This window comes from Gastrolobium bilobum, unplaced genomic scaffold (assembly GCF_033153095.1).
Source record: "Gastrolobium bilobum isolate Gb01-03AN ecotype WA unplaced genomic scaffold, APGP_CSIRO_Gbil_v1 utg4007, whole genome shotgun sequence".
NCBI classification, from domain to species: Eukaryota; Viridiplantae; Streptophyta; class Magnoliopsida; order Fabales; family Fabaceae; genus Gastrolobium; species Gastrolobium bilobum.
The window spans coordinates 101,112-122,847 of NW_026897118.1; the positions used below are offsets into that span (position 1 = coordinate 101,112).

At 36.0% G+C, this 21,736-nt stretch overlaps 1 protein-coding gene across 1 annotated transcript; it reads right to left on the reverse strand.

The window, feature by feature from the left end:
* Window positions 1-3,702: 3,702 nt before the first annotated feature.
* LOC133304300 (TORTIFOLIA1-like protein 3) lies at window positions 3,703-6,650 on the reverse strand. Its single transcript, XM_061504304.1, has 5 exons — window positions 5,865-6,650; window positions 5,650-5,758; window positions 4,796-5,355; window positions 4,193-4,586; window positions 3,703-4,054 (listed from the first exon to the last, which is right to left on the reverse strand). Exons 1-4 carry the CDS (start codon window positions 6,642-6,644, stop codon window positions 4,200-4,202), a joined length of 1,836 nt encoding a protein of 611 aa, XP_061360288.1. The 5' UTR covers window positions 6,645-6,650; the 3' UTR covers window positions 3,703-4,054; window positions 4,193-4,199.
* Window positions 6,651-21,736: the final 15,086 nt, after the last annotated feature.

A 21,736-nucleotide genomic window follows, 5' to 3' on the forward strand; every position in this document is an offset into this window, starting at 1 on the left:
GTGTTCAAATCAAAAACACTTTGGTCTGACTAAAGTGTTTGGCTACCTGTCTGGTAATTTCAGGTCTTACCTGATTTTAAGAGGGGATAGTTTTCGTAACTGTCAACTCTAAGAACGCGTTAGTTGAATGAAGTTGCAGTATGCAAAAATCAAACATTTCTAGAATTGGTGAAGATCATGTTCAGTTATTCATCTTTGCTAATATTGTTCAAGGGAGATGCCTAAGAGAAGGAAATCTACCTTCTTAACTTGGTTCCGTCAAAGTTTGTTGTAAAGACACCTAAAGATTTATGGAAGGGGTGCAAGCCCAGATCAAGCCATATTCGGATTTAGGGTGCAACGGCACACGTCCTACAACAGCAGTCAAATGAGATGGAATCTTGTATGGAAGAGTGCATATCATTTGGCTACCCTAAGAGAACTAGGGATGATTTCTTATTTAGTCTTAAGGACAAGATAATCTAAGTGAGCACTCACATGATTTTCTTAAAGGAGGACTAGATAAGAAATTATAAGCTCTTAAGTTAGGTTATTCTTGATGAGATTTATCTCAGCTCAAGAATTTCCAGAATCTCTAGAAGCTTCATCCACTGTTCCCTTGATTGTTCAAGAGGGGATAGATATATCTCTAAGTGAACAAACAAGAGAACCATGATTGGAAATTCAACATGATAATATATAAGTGAAACTAGTAGAAATATTAGTATCACATGTAAATGAACAATATCAAGGATAAGCGGATCCTCAAGAAATTGAAGATCCATCATTTGACCCACTCTTTGTTTTACCTATAAATACACAAGGTCTAGTGCAGTACATTCGTAGTGGGAGAGAACCTTGTTAACTCTCAAGTTGTCTCTTGTTGAGTGATATTGATCCTACTAGTTACGATAATGCACTAGAAGGTGTTGTTGATCAAGTGTTGCTCAAGCTATGAACAATGAGATGAAATACTTGTATTTCAACTCCGTTCGGTCCTAGTAAAGACACCAAGAGGGGTAAAACCCACAAGGTGCATGTGGACATAAAAGGCAAAGAGAGGATGGACAGAAAGGTGAAAACCTTCAAAGCTAGCTTGGAGGCATTTTTTGCCAGACGCCATGCTTGAGTCTATCCAGATTCTCTTAGTTGCTATAAGTCTCAATTATGAGATTTCATTTTGGGAGTTGGATGTCAGGATATCTACATACAACAACCAAAAGAGTTTATAGCAAATGAGTAGGAACACACGGTATGCAAGTTGTGAAAGTCTATTTCATAGACTTAAGCAAGCATCCAGGTCTTGAAACATCAGTTTTGATCAGGTTATCAAAATTTTGATTTTGAGAGAACCTTGATGAATGATGTGTATTTGTATGTAAATGATACAACAGAAGACAATAGCTTTTCTGGTACTTTATGTAGATGATATGCTCCTTATTAGAAACAATGTGGAGGTAATATCAAGCATAAAGAGTTGGCTAAGTTAGTGTTTTGGTATGGAAGTACTGGGGAAGCAATTATATTCTTGGTATAAAACTCTTATGAGGCCGGAAGAATAAGTTGTTGGCATCACCTCAGGCTACTTACATTGACAAAACCCAGAATTCAACATGAGAATTCTAAGAGAAGAATTATAATTCTCAGATGTGGAATTCATCTTCCTAAGGAGTGACCAAAGACTTCTAAGAAGGAAAAATGCATGAGCAAGATATCTTATGCTTTGGCAAATGTAGACTCACGCATATCATGTTGGGCGTTAAACCAGACATCTGTCGCGTAGTGGGAGTAGTGAGATAGTACCATTTTGAACCTAGAGGAATACTAGATTATTATTAAGCATGTACTCAAGTATCTTTGGAGAACGAGAAATTATATGCTGGTATATTCTAGTGGGAGTCTTGAAAAGTTGAGTTTTCAAAAATTCAGTTATTTCAAGTGGATATTAACTCAAGAAAATCAACCTCGAGCTATGAATTTTTCACTAAACTCAGATAGCATTAGAGGAGGATCTTGCAGACCCAGTTACTAAGAGTTTGCCTGAACTTGTGTTCGAGAGGCATGTTACTTCTTTGGGTCTTAGGAGTATCCCAGACTTGCATTAAGCAAGTGGGAGTTATTGGTTTTATTGTGCTCTTGGAATAAGACGATGAAACAATAAAATCATTTTCTGAATTTCATAAATAAGGTTTTATTTATTTATTTTGCGCACTATTTACAAACATAAAGGTCCGGATCAAATTGTGGAGTATATGATCATATGGATACGTTCATGGAGGACATGATAATAGGATCTCACAATTGATGAATGGAGTCACATCCGTTAAATAAAGTTGGGCACTTTATTCAGGCTGCAATATTTTATGAAATGATTTTGTCCGAATCATTGTAAAATATTGGTGTGAATTAACATTCACATTGAAAGGATCAAGGAGAGATTTGATTAAGGTTGTTTTTCTGTCATAAGGTATCAAATCTCCAGTTAACTATAGTTATGTGATTGCTCTTAATCCTGAGTTTATTATAAATAGGTAATCAAATAGTTTTCATTCTTTGATTTACCAACAGGTGAGGTTCGATCTATTGACGGCCAATAACTCGGTATTTTGGGAGTGAGATTATTTGATTATCGGTATTTATGAGATAAACAACATGGAATTTGTAGGATATGTCCCCTTGATATGTTTCGGTACTTGGATATTAAAGACACTGGCCGGTGCATGTAATCCATCAGAGAAACTATCATAGTCAAGGGAATAAATAATTGATTGAGTTACAGAAAACTTGTCAATCAATTATAGACATTCTACAAACGGGCGATGCATATTCATGTTATAAGTGTTGTTAATCTTGGAGTTCAAGTTCGGGCTTTTAGTGGAGTAACACCGAATTAGATAATCATTCGTTGATTATCAGGAGCCTTGATTAATAACAGATGGTAGATCCCCAAGCTAGTTTGAGACAAGGGATGGGGTATTTTTCGGATAGATGATGACTTATGGGTTACATGATCTTGGGTTTTACGACACAAGTTTGTATCCAAAAGAGCAAGTGAGAGATTGTTGGGTTTGCTCTTTTACTAAAACCCAAATGGGTTATTAGTATGAGAAGAACCCAAGGAACCTAGAGCCCAATGAGTTAGGGTTTCTTGAAACCCATATAAATAGTACCTCTTAAGTCATCAGCCTCCTAGGTCTTTTTTGTGAGAAAGAGGCAAGCTCAGAATCTAATCAGTGCCCACACACTTCCCCTTCCTCCTCGAGAGATAGTTTGGAAGATCTGCCACAGTCCAGCTTCAAGGAAGCGCGCTGAGGTGAGCTGTTCGTGAAGAGGAATCCTACAAGGGAAAATTCTACACGAGACCTGCGCACCGAGAGATAATTGTGAAACAAGGATGATTCGGTAAGCATACCAATGTACTAGGTCCTAAACCGCTTCCGCATAAATCTAAGATTTCCTACATATATTTCATCTGAAATTGATACACAAAATACTTATAAGTTCAACCGTCCTAACAACAACCTAGGGGATGACCTTGCGCATGAAAATATTATTGGACCCGTTTACTTTATAAACTATTTTATAAGCCCAACCCTCACACTGAAAAAGAATCTAAAGAAAAGGCACGGGGAGAGGGGATAGGTAGAATAATAGAATAGAAGCAATTTTATCCAATATGATCAAATGCCAGTAGCGAACGCCAGTGACCCCTTTAATATAACTGGAATGCAATGTACAACGAATACTTGATCATAAAAGTTAAAACAAAAAAGAAAGCAGCCTGTCACTTCTCTACATATAAAAATGCACCCTCTTTTAAAATATAGTGTGGTATTTAGCCGTGAACTCACTCCAATCTGCTGTTCTTGTCCAAAGATTTATCATGAATATGCAAATGAAATTCTGTACTAGGTTGTAGAATGTATGGTCTAGCCAGCTTCTCGCCCTCTTCACCAGTAACAAGACTACATGGAGTATTTTCGAGCAGCACAAATTCTGATTAAATCATAGTTACACTTCCAAAGCTGATTGAGAATCACAAGATCAAACTTGGAATCTGGATTGTGCAGCACATCTGCAAGTAAGAAATACAGGAATAAAAAAAAAGGCAAAAAGTCTGAACCAATTGGTATCATTAATAGCAAAATTGCATGCCGATGGGCGATGGTGCCCAAGACTGAATGCTTTGTCTAGATGCAATTAGAAAGCGAACCTGCATTTTAAACTGGCTCTGATCTAGCCAAATCCCTCGAATTAGTATGAGCCAGCGGATTAGTAATAAAACCTCCATCAAGTCTGAATCTGTTGTTTGTCAATTCAGTTTCAGTATTCCTGCCAGCTTTGTAGTGCATAGCAGCAAGTGATGGGGTGCCACCAGGCCTAGAGAACCTCGAGGATGAATACCGGCCCTGGGTTTTCCTCCAGAATTTGGAGCTCAAAAATTCAGCTCCAGGTAGCAAGCAACATGTATTTTCAAGAGCATCAGAATTCATCATCCTTCCACTTGATAAAGCCAAATCATTTGAGATCTCATCCACTGCCAACTCAAGGCCATGTACACGGGTCTCTAAAGAATGCATTCCATTTTGTGAGTTTCCAATGAATTTCTGTAAGAATATGGGAGAGCATGTTGGATATGTTCGTCATTAAAGGATTGGCATAAATGCTACATGTGCTTATGTAAAAGATAGAAAAAGATGAAGTTAAAACACAATGAAAGAATTAACCAGCCTTCCTACCAGAAATTTGCAGACCTAAGCAGCACAAATAAAAGAATTTGATTGAGGGAACTTGGTGTTAAGCATTAGGAACAAACCTGCAGAAGATCAAGTATACTTGACTGCTGCTTCTCAATTTGATGTAACTGGTGGCGGATCAAAGATAAATCTTCACTCTCTTTGTCATTCCTAAGATCTTTAGTGACATCAGGGACAGGAACTGAGTCTTCACTATCTTCATGATATGGAACCACACGAGATCCAGCTTTGGACCCACCATACTTCTGTATTTTATCGTCGACAGGATTTTTATTTAACAATACCCGTTTCATTTCTGGCTTAACAAATCTGCTTTTATTCATTTTGCTTCTTTCCAGAACAGTTCCATCCCTCTCCTGAACATCACCTTGATCAGCCCTGTCCGCAGAGGGAGCATTACACAGGGCAATTTGGACATCCCAATTCTTATGGTTTAATTTTAGCGCTGAACTCATTCTCTTGTTACTACTTAGAGCACTCACATTCTTAGCATTGCTAGCAGAAGAACTATCACTGAATCTACTAATAGGGGTGGATTTCTTCCGCAAATTTCCCATTACTGAACCAGGACTACATGAATTTTGAGAGACAGGGGGATAGCGCCCATCACTTGCGTTCTCTGAGTCAATAGCACAAACCCAGAAAGTGGTATGAAAAACAATCGACAATTCAACGTAACAGATTAATCATACAACCAGACAGAGACACTGGCAAAGTAATCTCCGAATCCTAGTTAACAAAAATTCTAAATATATTTAAGATCAAACAACCCAGATTGACCATCACCTGCATTTTCTTTTCTTACCACAAAACATAATCCGTGATACTATTTCTGTAAAGAGATCTGACACTTATTCATCTCATATTCTCAAGGGCAAAATCAATCAAACCCAAGATAACCAAAGAGAAATACCTTTCGAAGAAGAATGCGATTGAGGAGGTGGCGAAAATTCATCAGAAACATCAGGAATCTGCTTCCACGCTTCCAACATCTGATTCATAACTTCCCGAACTACCTTTACCTAAACAAAACAACACAAACTCTCAATTCACTTTCAAATTACCATAAATAAACACCAGCAACTGAGGGCGGAAAAAAAGAAGAAGCAAATATTTTAAGCAAGAAACCTTATCAAATCGTCGATTCTCGAAAACTTTCAAACACTCAGCCTTGAATTCCGATAAGAAATCCCTCTCCACGTTCGCCAACACCACCAGTGCCTCCGCAGCAGCCTTCCTCGTCGCCCAGTCGACGCTGCTCAACGATTCCACCAAGCAAGGAACCAAATTCCTCAAGGCCGCGTGACAGGACGCGCCGCCGGCCTCGACGGCGCTTCCGATCACCGTCAAGAGCGCCGGCTTTGCCCTGAACCCCTCGCGTTTCAGCAGCTTCTCGAACCTCGGCAGCAGCTTCGCCAGCCTGGCCGGGTCCGGATCCGGAGCTCCATCAATGGCCGAAGCCAGACAAAGCGCCGCTCCAATCTGCGCGTTCTGGTCTTGCTCCGTGAACAGAGCCTCCGTCAACGGCTTCAGAAAAGACGAAAACGGTTGCTTGGTGACGTGGCTCGACAATGCCAAAACCGAATTCGCGCACGCGGATCGGACCGACGAATCCGGGTCGCGGATGCGGCGAACGATGCCGGAGAGGATTTTGGGAAGGTAAGGAGAAAGAGAATTTCCGTGCGTCTCGGAGAGTAACCCTAGGAGTTGCACGCATTGCTTACGAACCGGAGATTTGTCGGAGGCATCGGTGGAGTTTATGCAGGAGAGGAACACCGGAACGGTGGTTGCGTCAAGGTTCCGAGCAATAGACTCGAGTTCGGTGGCGGCGAGGGATTGCGTGTCGCGATCGGAGAGTTTGGTTAGGCACGTGAAGACCCTCTGCTTTATGATCTGCGGTGAAGACATTATAATTACAATGATGCCAGTTGCAGTGGCGGAGTAATTAGGGTCTCGGTAGTGGAGCCGATGGTATTTCCGGCAACATCGCCGGAGAGCCGGTGACTAGTTCGTTTAGGTTTGTGAGGGAGTGAAATGAAGGGAGCGGTTTTATGTGCAGTTGGAGAGTGAAGATGAAGACGGACACGGCGTGTCGTTTTCTGATTATTTGAGCGGCTAAATAACAGTGTCGTTTAGTTTTGTTTGGACTTTTGGGGAGGTTTATAATTTTTTTTAATTTTTTCTCTTCTCCTTTTTTACACTCTACTCAAGAACTGGTTGGGTTCGTTTTCATGGTGCTGAGTTCCGAATTTCCAAATAAGAGAATGAGACATAACTGGGAAGTCCTAATCTTGTCCTAATTTGTTGGTTAAGCGATGATATTAAAATTAACAATAAAATCCCTGGTAATATATGATTGGACCTTGTTCTGTCCTTGAAACAGAGATGTCTAGCCCAATAGGTTAGTACGTTGATATTAGATCTAGTGCCCTCTATAAGATATCTATGAAGGAGATACACTTAACTCAAACAGATCACTGTGCACAGAATACTATAACGGCGTTAGTCAAGGGGGTGTGTGTGCACAGTGACAACATAACAGTAAGAGAGAGCGTACGTACCTTTAGGGTTTATCTTTGTATTTATAGAGGTTACCTGTGGGTAGTGTGGATGGGCCTTTGGTTCCTCTGATGAGGGTCCAGGCCTGATAGTTATCCTGTCGTATTAGGATTAGTATCCTTATTGGATATCTATCCTTTATTGGTATCAATCCATATCTTGGATTGCCCCTTGTTGGACTTGCTACTTAATGGGCCCATTATACGGGTCCATAACAGACCCCATTTATATCAGATAAAGAAATCTGAGATGGCTGCGAAGCTTAGGTTTTGCAAAAAATAGCAGTTTTATTTCTTAATGTTAAATTCGAAAAATCTAATTTTGATTCATTCACCATGTCAGTAAACTATCTGATTTTTTTGCTGGATATCTTTACATTTTTTGGGTTTTTGACAAAAAAAATACAAATTTCAAAAAAATCCACCTATTTAGTTCGTTGACCAAACGTTTTAGCAGACTAATACAGGAAGACATGTTTCAGGTGGTTACGCGTTTAGTCGCGCACATGACAAATCTGAAAATGTCTGTACCAGATACGTGTCTGAACACGTCTGTACCAGGTGCGTGTTTCTGACAAGTCTGACGAGTATAATACCAAGATGTGTCATATTCAGGCACGCATGTCGCATCACAGTCAGAAACGCGCACCTGGTACAAGCGTGTTCAGACACGTACCTAGTACAGATGTGTTCAGATTTGTCAGAAACGCGCATGTGTCTGATGCGCGACTAAACGCGTAACCATCTGAAATGTGTCTTCCTGCATTAGTCCGGTAAAATATTTGGTCAACGAACTAAACAAGTGAATTTTTTTAAAATTTGCATTTTTTTTGTCAAAACCCCACATTTTTTAGATGCAAAATTTTGTTCGTGCTATTAAAAGTTGGAAAATTATTTTCTCATGCAATAGGAGATAACTTTCTTATGTTGTGAGACATCAAAATCTGTGTTATTCTTTTCACTTTTTTGGTTCTTTTTAACAAGTGGTGGGATCCACCACTTATTGTATCTATGGCATAAGAGATGCTACTCATGTGACATGAGAAAAGAGAAACCCTTAGAAGTTTCCTTCTTAATAATTTATTTTTAAGAAATATAAATTACATGACCCTTATTTAAGTTAAACTTACTTACAAGTTGAACTGTTTAGTATATCCAAGTGGCGGAGTTAAGGGACAAGATTTAGTTAGTGTCAAAAGATCCAATTAATAAAATTCAGCTAATATTTTCACCAAAAAAAAGAAAATTAAGTTAATATTAATATAGTATTATTTTAAAATCTAATCAATACCAATGTTATATCATAATTTTCAAAGAAAATATGTAATATTTTTTAAAATCAGCTGGTGTCAAGACACCATGTAAGAACCAAGTGACTCCACCACTGAGTGTACCAGTGAAGTATATCACTTTAAGGGTGCTCTTAGGGGGTGTTTGGTTAAGGAGAAATTTTTTGAATACTAAGTAAATGTAATTGATAGGGAAATGGTAAGAAAGTGAGATATATAGGAAAATGTAAAAAAATGTTGTTTGGTGGGAAAAAAATTTACTAAGAAAATTAGGTAACTTTTGTAAACTCTATGTTTGGGTGTAAGTAATATATAGATGGGAAAATGTGTGCGAGTTTACAAAATTAACCCTCACTTTACAAAGACAAGCTTCTTTCTTCAAAAAAACCAAGTGGGGGGTTGCTGACCACACAACGAGGGTAATTTGGGGAGCTTTAATTTTGCACTTTTCAATTTAGATGGCTATCACCAAAAACCCACGTCCAAGTTGGCTTTTTGAACAGTGCAAATGCCTATCTTTCATCGACCAAAAGGAGACATGCCATGCAAATGGGATACATGGGCAACTTTGCAAACTTGTGTACCAAACGAAGGCAAGCTGGATTGCCAAGTTCATTTTCCTAGCAAAATTATAGAATCTCCTGAACCAAACAGGGCCTTAATAACAATGGTATGAATCAAGGCTTTCTTAAAATTTCTGAGACGCTTTATAAAAGGGGAGGGTGTCTAAACTGTTATAATGGTTCTCTATCCTGACAGAGGAATAGTTCATATAAGTGAATGGATAGTGATGCCACTTCAATGAAAACAGGGTGAGAGAGTGAGAAAAGCAAGGGACATAACTGTGTCATTGTAACTTGACCTTATTAGGACAAGGCGTCTTGTACCCACTGTCAATATACAATGGCTACTATGTATGAGTGTAAAGAATCTTGGAATACACTACTCTAAAAAGCTAGCTCAAAGGGTGAGAGTGTCCAATGCTTTATAAAGGCTGCATTAGTTGCCCACACAATCAATGTGAGACTATATATCTTAACATACCCCTCACACGATAGCCCATTGGGCTTGAAGGGTGGATTATGTACAGACCCAATTTTTGGGTGTTCTTTTTATTTTAATTCCACTTTAAAGTGGGGCGGTGAGGATCGAACTTGTGACCTTATAGTCACCTCAAGCTCTGATACCATGTAAAGAACCTTGGGATACACTATCCTAAAAGCTAGTTCAAAGGGTGAGAGTGTCCAAGGCCTTATAAAGGCCACATTAGTTGCCCACACAATCAATGTGGGACTATATATCTCTCAACACGCCCCCTCACGCAAGAGCCCTTTGGGCTAGAAGCGTGGAACTGCACAGGCCCAATTTTTGGTTTACATTTTCATGCTTTTTATTTTAATTCCACTTGAAAGTGGGGGCCGTGAAAATCGAACTTGTGACCTTATAGTCACTCAAGCTTTGATACCATGTAAAGAATCTTGGGATACACCACTCCAAAAGCTAACTCAAAGGGTGAGAGTGTCCAAAGCCTTATAAAGGCCACATTAGTTGCCCACACAATCAATATGTGACTATATATCTCAACAACAACAACAAAAAAAAAAAAAAAAAAAAGAAGAAAAGGATCTCGTGTGAGGCACTTCTATGTTTCACCATGGGATACCTTCTAAAATGATTATGGTATGAGTTATCAATACAAGCCTCTATTATTGATTTAGCTAACTAGGCTGACTGGAATACAAGTTAAATCTTGATTTGTTTATAATTATGTGACATTTTTATTGAAATGTAAATTTTTATCATAATAATAAATTTAATACTTTATTTTATTGATAAATAAAAATTCATTTAACAATATATCAAATTTGACTTGTGCAGTTAAACTCACTTAATGTGACAAAAAAAAAAAACTTGTCATAATTAAAATGTGTTTTGTAGGTGATGTAAGGTTCAAGGCATATGATTTATTTTAAACTCAACCATGCAAAACGGCCTTTTTAAATCCATCCACGTGTACTGATGCTTCTTAAATGCTCAGAGAGTGGTATAGCGACCTAACACCGCACACAATAAAATTATAAAATGTATATTTGCGGAAAAAAACGTGAGCGGCGTAATGGCAGCACTGTTATAAATCAGGATTGTGCATTGCAGCAGAGCAGAGTGAGCCACATGGAGAGGAAATTAATATGAGACGATTGAGGGTCTGGTCTTGCAATGAAGATCAATTATGTCTTGCAGGGAATAATTAATCATTGGGGATGAGTAATGACGTTCATTGTTATTAAGGTGGTCTCAGAGTGTCAGATGAAGTTGCCAGCACAATGTCATTCAAAAGCTACTATGCTCACAATCCATATATTCAAAAAAAAATAAAAAATAAAACTTACTCCACATGTTATAAAACAGATTAATTACCAGTTTAAAAATTCATTATTAAAATATGTAGCGTTATAAGTATTATGATGAAACCGCTGAACCCCTATATCAAAAGTTTTTAAATTCTCTCATGTTTAAATTGTTCCGTTGTATATTAACAAAAAAAGAAAATTTATTTCATTTTTAAAGAAAAAGTTGTTCATAAAAATCCTATCTTGCAGACTTTTCCGAAATTAGTCTATTTCTTGATACCAAATGCAAACTGCTATCAATATTCAATAGTATCGGTCGTTTATGACATTGGGATATAGCTCCATGGTTAAAATCAAATTGGGGTGACGATCTTAGTTTCAATATCATTAATCAAACGTGTGTAATATACTTATAAATTTGTGTTACTTCTACAATAAAAGAGTGTGTCCGGTTTAACCAATGAATATTGTTATGATGGTCATGGTCATTCGGTACGTTATTGTTGTCAAAGATAAGTGAGAAGTGGCAATAGTAGGAGTTAGGACCCCTGTCCTTTATTTGCATAAGAATCGTCATAAGTTGGTCTAATCAATCATATCTTATCATAATCGCGTGGAAATTTTATACTATAGCTTGTACTTATTAAGCATTACATAGTTATCAAGATGCAAGGATGATTCAATGTTGAACCTACTCACAGCGTGGATCTCAACCTCCGCACCAACCTTTCTTCTTTATACAAACAACAGTTGTAAATAGCTTTGCGTTTCATTGGCAAAAAAAAAAAAAAGCAGGCCCATCTCGGAAAAAGATTAGCATAGTTTGCGTTAGTTGGAACTATCATTTCATGATTCAGATCGAATAATGAATCTTGTGGCATGCATATGCCATTCATAATCTTATTCTCAAGAAGAGGGGAAAAGGTGGATCTCAAAATTGCTTTAGTTGGTATTATGTGACAATATTTGCTACAGTCAGTTGGGCAGACAAATCTAAGGTTTGAATCATTAATTTCTTTAGCTTATCAAATGACAAAGGGGGTAAGAGAATTTAATTGCCGAATTAAGTTGGATAACTAAAACTACCTTCCTAGTTTTAAGTTGGGTATGATGATCAAACAAGTAGTACTCTAGCTAGGTCTAACAATTATTCAAGTCAATCACACGCATAAATGAAAACAAACTAAAAATAAGCAACATGATAATTTCGTAAGGATTTCTCAGAATACAAGCATGTATCAATTACTTTAGAGAGAAATTTGCATATCTTATCTTATTGTGAGAAGAATTTTGGTTTGAATGCTAAAATCTTTCTCTTTATGACCTATTCTGAAAATGATAACTTTTATGCGACGAGAGCATTACGATTTATAAGACTTAATATAAATAGACTATAGAGAAAATCTAATATAGTTAACCTTAATCGATAGTATGCCTATTGGATCCATCCATCATAGAATTCAATCAGACATCAATGCTTACATAATGTGCTGGTCAACTATAGGTTCAATACCAGCAAATGTCAAAAGTCTAACTCATCATAATCATATAGAGCTAATCATATTAGTTAAAATTGAAATACCTATTAACCCGTTTAATTTTAAAATACAAAATTAATTAATTAATATTATAAAATTTCAACAACTTTGTTATATGTTTAGCGGCATAAAAACTCAACATGATAATCATTAAGAACAAACCTTCTGATTCCCGTAGTAATTGTGAATTTTGTTTTCTTCCCTGAAAGCTATGTTCTACCGTGTGATGGATATGCACGTCTAACTTTCAAATAAAACATATTATGGTCCTTTCACAGAAAGATCATGGTACGAGCAATCTTAGGCTAGGTGATAAATTTGATGGTGTTATTTGGAATCATGCATACAAGATTGAAGAAAAAGGACTATAGCCTCTTTTGAATTGGTGAGCAGTCACATGGTTTGCATCATTATCTGTTCAGATTCATCTGTATTATATCCACATCGATGTATAAAAAACAGCTGAAAATTATTTGTCGAATTTGTCTTAATAATTGTGCCTATAATTGATCTATATATATTGTTTTACAAGTTTGTCATGGTCCAATATTTTCTATGTTCTTTTATTATACTAAACTCCAATTATAGCTTTTGTGTTTCTTAGCAACCGGGAAAAAGGGGGGCTTTGCTAACTATTTCGTATATTTAAAAATGTTCACTTCTTAACAATTATGTAGCACACTTAATAATATTTGAAGTATATTTTATATATGGACCGCTTGTACGACGTCGGGTCTGTTTTGACGCGTTAGTGATAGTATATGGTTTCAATGATTAGACTCCATTAGTGATTTGAATTTGCTAACCATCGAATTGATCGATTTTATTTTTGTTATGCTGAGAATTTTAGGATATATAATACATATATTGGTTGACCGAACGATGGAGGTTGGTATTGGTAAAAAATTATGCCTCATATAAGAACAATTTCACTTGGGTGAAGGTATTTGATTTGTTGATTAAAAATGAGATAAGCTCTTAATTAAGAGCTAAGATATTCTAACTACCTATTTTTTCTACTACCACTTCACTACCATTCTAATCACCATTTGATTAAAGGCAAAGTTGAATGAAGAGAGAAAAAAAAAAATAATTTTTGAATCTAATGATGATTAAAATGGTAGTGAAGTGGTAGTAGAAAAAATAAGTAGTAAGAATATCCTACCTCCTTAATTAATAGTAACTAGTTAACTATCCTCGTGAAGTTCCAATCCACCTGTCACGTACTTGGAAATCCGAACACAAAAAAGGAAGTATAGGGCGTGTAACCAACTCAGTAAAATGAAGACATGCTTTTGATAATATATGTGTTATGAGATTTTGAACTGAAGTTAAAAATTATAAAAATTACTATATGTTTATAACCATATATTTGGATTTTAAAACATTTCTTTCTTTCTTTTCTTTTCTTTTTTGGTGGAATAAAACATTTATTTTTTCTTCTTCTTTTGTTAATATTTTTTTGTTTTAATTTTGTTAATATATTTCTTTTTGTTGTTTAATCATTTGGGTTTAATAAAAAAAGAAGAAAAAAAGCAGCCAAATAACGCCATCCATCAAATGTGTAAACATCGATCCTTAGCAAAATAAAAATAAAAATACTTAGAAAAACAGTTAAAGATATAAAATAAGAAACAGTGTAAAATGTGTAATATATTTAGTTATTTATATTTATTATAAGAATTTAATTAGTATGAAGTATCAGTGTCAAATAGCTTTACACTGATATTCAAAAATATTTTAAAATTATTATTTATTACTTATATGTAAAATATGTCATGCGGGTGATATGCCTCCAGCATATATATGACTTATAGTCAAAAAGAAAAAGAATCTTGATCAATTTTGGATAAAAAGGCTATAATTGTTATTAAATTAATAAATTTCAATCAGATATCTTGTTACTGATTTTCTTCTAATTTTGTAGGAAAACAGGACAAAAAGAAGCTCAAATTGGAAGCACAAGTCTGAAGCCCCGCGCCATTAGCGCGGAATTTTTGATCCAGAACCACCACGCTACTAGCGTGGCATTGGCGCTATCAGCGCCAGCCATTCACACCAACCGTGCTATCAGCGTGGAAACCATGCTAGTAGCACGAGCCTGCTTTATCAAGAACAATGTTCTCACGCTATTAGCGCGAAACTGGCGCTAGTAGCACGGGAGATACGTGAGAAATTTTTAAACACATCTCAGGCTGTATCAGAAGAGATTGGATCCAAGATATACGATGAAGATTCGATCAAAATTTCTAAGCAAAGGCACAAAGTCTATAAATAGAGGCTCAGACCCTGAAGACAAGAATCTTTGGCTGGAGAGAATTGTGAGACCAGAGAATTGAGAGAGTTCTTGGAGACTCACGCTGGAAATCAGGATTCCGACGGAGTTGAAGACCGAAGGCCATTGATCTTCCATCTTCTTCTTTATTGCTTTCATGAATACTTTTTATTTATTTAATTTGTTTAAGCCAGCTATGTCTGACTAGTTTTTTTTTGTAGTTGGGATCACAGACTCGATGTGAATCCTTTATATTTTTCTATATTGCTTTTATAATTTAATTAGTTTGTTTGTTTTATTCTACCTATGTTAATTTTTTCATATCTTGATTAGAATTGGCAACTCTAATTATAAGCTTTGAGGGTTGAGATTCACAATAGACATATTGGGATTTTAGTCTGGACAAGGGTAGAATAACAATTTATGCATGACCTAGACATAGGCTTACATAGATTGCAGACTTGTAATTCATTTGTTTAATGTTTAATTCAAGAGGAATTACTAAGACATTAGAATTCTAATTGGGTTAAAGGATTGAAATCACTAAGACATTAGGGTTCAACTATTTTATAGGAAAATAATGAATTGTCTGAGCAAACCAATTAGTTAATTATAAAATACAATATAGGAATATAAGGGAGGATCGAAGGTGAAGTGCATCCTGGCTACAATCTTTTTACAAATTTCCATCAATATTTTCTTAACGTTCTTGATACTCTTGCATGCGTTTGAATTTAATTGTTCTTAATTTTCTATTTTTAAATATTATTGTTTTTAAATTCTGTTTTTAAAATACCAAAATCAATTACTTTCACAATTCAAAGAAATTTTCTTTTCCAACTTAAGGAGAATAGTTAAATTAGTACTTGGTGCATTAATCCTCGTGGGAACGATCTTTACTTATCATTTTATTACTTGAAACGAACGATATACTTGCCGATTTCGCAACAGCGGGTCCAGGGGGAAGCCCGTGGCGGGAGACCGTCACCAATGGGCTAAGCTACTCCAAATACACCAAGTGAGTCCGACACCACATCTTAACCGAAAACCTTAAGACATTGGATTCATGGGTACTTCCACTTATATACTCTTCACTTAACCCATTACCAATCAATTGGGACTCATCACCACTTGAATATCTCAACAATCTCCCCCTTAGGTCTGATACCATTGTCAGGCGGGTCCAGGGGGAAGTCTATCGCGGGGGACCCCCACCAATAGGCTAAGCTACTCCAAATATACCAAGTGAGTCCGGCATCACATCTTAACCCACAAAGCCTTAAGGTTTTGGGTTGAGATGTCGGACCCACTTGGTGTAGTTGATCCACTTAGCCCATTGGTGGTGGTCCCCCGCCACGGACTTCCCCCTGGACTCGTCTGACAGTGGTATCAGAGCCGGGTTGGGCTCGAGCTAGCCTGGTGATTGGCTAAGAGGTGGGTCCAGGGGGAAGCCCGTCGACCACCACCAATGGGCTAAGCTACTCCAAATACACCAAGTTAGTCCGGCATCACATCTTAACCCACAAAGCCTTAAGGTTTTGGGTTGAGATGTGGTGTCGGACCCACTTGGTGTAGTTGATCCACGTAGCCCATTGGTGGTAGTCCCCCGCCACGGGCTTCTCCCTGGACTCGCTTGACAGTGGTATCAGAGCCGGGTTGGGCTCGAGCTAGCCTGGTGATTGGCTAGGAGGCGGGTTGAGTACTTGGGCTCTGGGGTACTCGGTTGAGGGAAAGCATATCAATGTTGGGTTTCACACTTGAGGAGGAGATTGTTGAGATATTCAAGTGTGATGAGTGCCACATTGGTTGGTAATGGGTTAAGTGAAAAATATATAAGTGGAAGGACCCATGAACCCAATACCTTAAAATTTTGAGTTGAGATGTGATGTCGGACCCACTTGCTACGATTGATGTAGCTTAGCCCATTGGTGGTTGTCCTCTAGCCACGGGCTTCCCCCTGGACTCGCCTGACAGAATAGAGATAATCAGATAATAGTAAATGATAATATTAAAATATCAGTAAATATGAATGTAAAATTCTTTCACACTGAAATTGCATATTAATTAATTTTTTAATTTAAACTAGTATAATGATAGGGGTTGATCTAGGAGGAGAGGGTAAATGATAGGCGGTCATCCTTCCTTAAATTTTAATTTTTCTTATTATATTTATAAAATAAGTTTTTAATAATACTAGTGTTAATAATTATTCCTCTCTAAAAATACTTATAGTAGTTAAGCCTCTCTTATTAATCTAATGCTGGTAACTTTGATATTTTATTTTGTCCCTACTATAAAAAATCATAGGTTATATAATTAAATAAGGTACTTGTGTGAATTCTTATATTCTGGTTGAAGTCTGACAAAGCGACGATAATAATATAATACGTCAAAGTCTCTCTCCCAAACCAACACATAATCATTTAGTATAAAAAGATTTATGATTTATCTTTTGACGAAGTAATTTAGGAATTTAAAATTGCAAGATTTGGTCAAATACAGTGTGGTGAATCCTGCATAATGCCTACATTCACGTTATGCTTCATCAGCAAGAAATTAAATGAGCTGCATGCATTATCATCACAAACAAGACAAACTTTCGACTATTGCAAGAAAGCAAAAATCGATGCCACATTTTATTGCACATTTTATTTTAAATTATCATCACAAATAAATTAATTACGCATTTATTACCGTTTAAGAAATAATTACACATTTATTACACAATATGACGCCCAATGTGGGCGTCACTAAAGACATCTAAATTGGGCGTCACTCAAGAGGCAATCACGCCTAATTTAGACGTTACTCATCAGGTGTTGACACGTGTCATATTTTTTTTCCTAAAAAAATAATAATTTCATCATAAAACTTCTGAAGGCCATAACTTTTGACTCGGGTATCCAAATCAGGTAATTCTTTTTTTGATTCCACATAACTTTTTGAGATCTACGCAATGACATCTCATTTGACATATTTTATTTCTCACAAACACAATTTAAATTTGCAAGAATGGTATTATAAGAGCGGTTAAACTCAGAAGCCTATGAGTTTTGGATTTGTGATTTAATATTAAAAAATAAATAAAATTTTGATTTGTGATTTAAATTTTTTTATAATCATTTTTTTATTACAACAAAAATTTGGTTTGTGATTTAAATTAAAAATAAAATTAAAAATTATTATTAATAAGGAAAACAAAATAAAGATTTGATTTGTGATTTAAACTAAAAAATCAATTTGAAAAATCTGTAGAAAGAAAGAAAATAATTAAATAAATATTCTAAATCTCTAAGGAAGAAGGATATTATTTTTGAAATTAATGATTAATGCTATAAGCTTCTGGGTTATTATTTGTGGTCTGAAATTAATTATGGCTTATGAATGTTTTTCAAAAATAAAATTACCTAAATTATGCCTGATTGCCTCTTGATTGAAACTCAATTTAGACGTCATTGATGACGTGTCAAGTGTTGACACATGTCACGTTTTTAAACTCAGAAGCCTCTGAGTTCTGGGTTTGTGATTTAATATAAAAAATAAATCAAGATTTGATGTGTGATTTAAATTAAAAAAATAACAATTATTATTAATAAGGAAAACAAAATAAAGATTTGATTTGTGGTTTAAACTCAAAAATCAATTTGAAAAATCTGTATTAATAAAGGAAATAATTAAATAAATATTCTAAATCTCTAAGGAAGAAGGATTACTTGATTTAAATTTAAATTATGTTTGTGAGAAATAAAATATATCAAATGAGATGTCATTGCGTAGATCTCGAAAAGTTATATAGAATCGAAAAAAGAATTACCTGATTTGGATACCCGAGTCAAAAGTTATGGACTTCAGAAGTTTTATGATTAAATATATATTTTTTTTGGAAAAAAAAAATATGACACATGTCAACACCTGATGAGTAACGCCTGAATGAAGCGTGATTGCCTCTTGAGTGACACCCAATTTAGACATCTTTAGTGACGCCCAAATTGAGCGTCATATTGTGCAATAAATATATAATTATTTCCAAAATTATAATAAATGTATAATTAATTTATTAAAAAGCATTAAATTAATTTTTTTTGCCGTTTTAATCATCATAATTAATTTGGCTTATAAATCACATTGACGAGGCACGAGTCACTTTTGATACGCTTTGTACAATGAGATATGTTGATTGACCAAAAAGCACTAAGGATGAAAATAAAGGAATAATTGACCAAGCAAAACAACCTCCCATTCTCACGAGAATGAAATGCATGACTGAATTTTATTATTAAAAGAAATAGAGGGAGACAAGAAGCTAACAAAATGTGAGAGTTTATGTATTATACCCGTCAAGCCACGTGCAATTTCCTAACAAATGAAGCGACATGTAACATGGAGTGGGAGCCAAAATCTGCATATATATCCTTTAACAGAGGGAGAGAGGGAGAGAGAATAAGAAGCAAACAAAATGTGATTAAACCCATCTACGTCTATTTCCATCCCCTCTCGAGAAGAGACAGAGAGTTTGTGTGTATATTCCCAAGTTAAGCTAGCTCGTTCCACTATTGAACCCATCAACCCACGTGCAAATTTTCCTAACAAGTGAAGAGACATATAACATGAAGTGGGAGCCAAAATCTGTATATATATCTTTTAATTGACTCAGACATTCTTCATGTCAGTCATGGATTTGTCTCCTTTTTGGGACAGATAAAAGTGCATATAATTAATCCCCCGTAATATTCTAAACTAGAAGTATATATGTGAAACACATACATTATATTGATTAATTATACAAAAGAACTCAAACTTGAACAATGAAAATCCAAGTGTTTTTTTTAGTGCTTTGGTTATACCTCAATCACTTTTTAGTGATTATAATTATAACCAGACTTCAATTTTAGAATATTCATGAACTAAATATGACACAATCTTTTTACCAATATATATATATATATATATATATATATATATATATATATATATTGTGTGTGTGTGTTTGTGTGTGTGTGACACAATCTTGTGATAAATTGATGAGATAAGTCATATCCTTTTTCCTGTATTCCCACCCAATTTTAATAATATCTTATGTTAACAACATTTAAATAACACGTAATATAAAATTGTATAATTGAGTTTAATTTGTTTTAAACTCAAAGAAATTTGAGAGTGTGACATAATATGCTTAGATCAGAACTAACGTGTTATGATGAATGAGGCCAAGATAAGTAGAAGAGTTGGAGCCCCTTGCTGGGCCAAAGACTATGTAATGTGAGCAGCCCAAGATGGGGTATTGATTAGCTATTAGGCCCACTGGGTTGTAATTGTTGATTCATTAGTCAGATAGTATGGTGCTGGTGTGAGTCATGTTATGGGGTATACGTGTCTTGATTAGGAAATCAGTTAGAATGCTGTTAGGAAATGTGGCTTATATAGAGGATAGGTGTCATTATGCAAAAACTACTTGATTATACAGAATTTTCTTGTTGTTTTCTCTGTTCTTATTCCATTTATCTTGTTCTTCTTCTTTGAGATATCTCTGTAGGATTTATAATCCTATCATTGGTGCTTTCATCTCATTGGAGCTCAACGGGATTCCACCATGCGCGTTCAAGACTTGGCCGATGAGTTTGGGGCGTTTCAGGTTCGTATCGATCGTAGCTTGGAAGACATGCAAGCTAGGGTTGAACAACGATTCAACGAACATCAGAACCAGTTCATCACTATTAATGCTCAGTTACAGGAGAATTACCATTGCTCTGCTCAGGTAAAGGTAAAGCAAATGGTGTGTTATCTCCTCTAAAAGGTTTAAGTACCGAAACATGAAAGGAGGAGTGAATTTTACAGCTTGCAGGCAACCCCACTTGGTAAGCTACAGGACTCAAAATCCTAGTGATAGGAAAAGGGCCATAGTACCTTTTCGCAAGTTTCTGGCATTTCCTCTTGGTGAGTGTAATCTGTCTGTATGGCTGCAGTTTAATCAAAACCAAATCACCCACAGAGAAGGTAACTTCCTTCCTATGCTTATTAGCCTGAACTTTCATCCAGTTCTGAGCACTATATAATTGGTCCTTGAGAAATTTTAACAGCACATCACAGTGACTCAAGGTAACATCAACAGCTTCAACTCTAACCGAACCCTGAAGATAGGATGGAATCATGGTTGGAGCGTTACCATAAAGGGCTTGGAAATGAGACATTCCAATGGCTGAATGTGCAGCAGTATTGTAATGATACTCTGCCCATCCCAAGTAAAAGGCCCACTTATGGTTCTCTTCATGGCAGAAGGCTCTCAAATATTGTTCCAAATATCTATTGGTGACCTCCGATTGTCCATCGGATTGTGGGTGGTAAGTTGTGCTGGTCCTTAATGTAACACCCCGTATATATCTGGTTTGTTATCATATCATCATATTAAGCCACGCTTAATTTAAAAATGCGAAATATCTTTTTCTGTTCAATTATGACGTCATTATCATTAGCCAAGTTGAATTACTTAATTCATTTCATAAAACATCATTTGTATGTAAAATGCAAAAGACAACTAACTGAAATACCTCATAACATAGATGTGACTATCTAAGTCACGGATCTACAACACGTAGTCCGGACAATATCCTGATACATTATTAATTACAACTAGAAACAACTAAGCATAAAGTCAAGTCAAAGTGGCATGGACAATCCCCATGCTCAACCAAATAAGGCAACAAAGCCCTACAACAGTCTCAACAATAACATCATGAAGCTAAAAGCATAAGAGGCAACAATCAATATCCATCATCCAACATAAGTAGCATAACAGCATATATCAGCTAAGCTCCGGCCTCCTGCCGCTAGAGGTCTCAACCCCCGCATTACCTGAACCTGAAATATGTACCCCAAATGTGGGATGAGATCTCTAAAAATAAATCTCAGTAAGACAAGGGGTCCTCAAGGATCTTCCACCCCAAGCTCGCTTACACGTGCAATATAAGTTCAAAAGCATTTAACAGTATAAG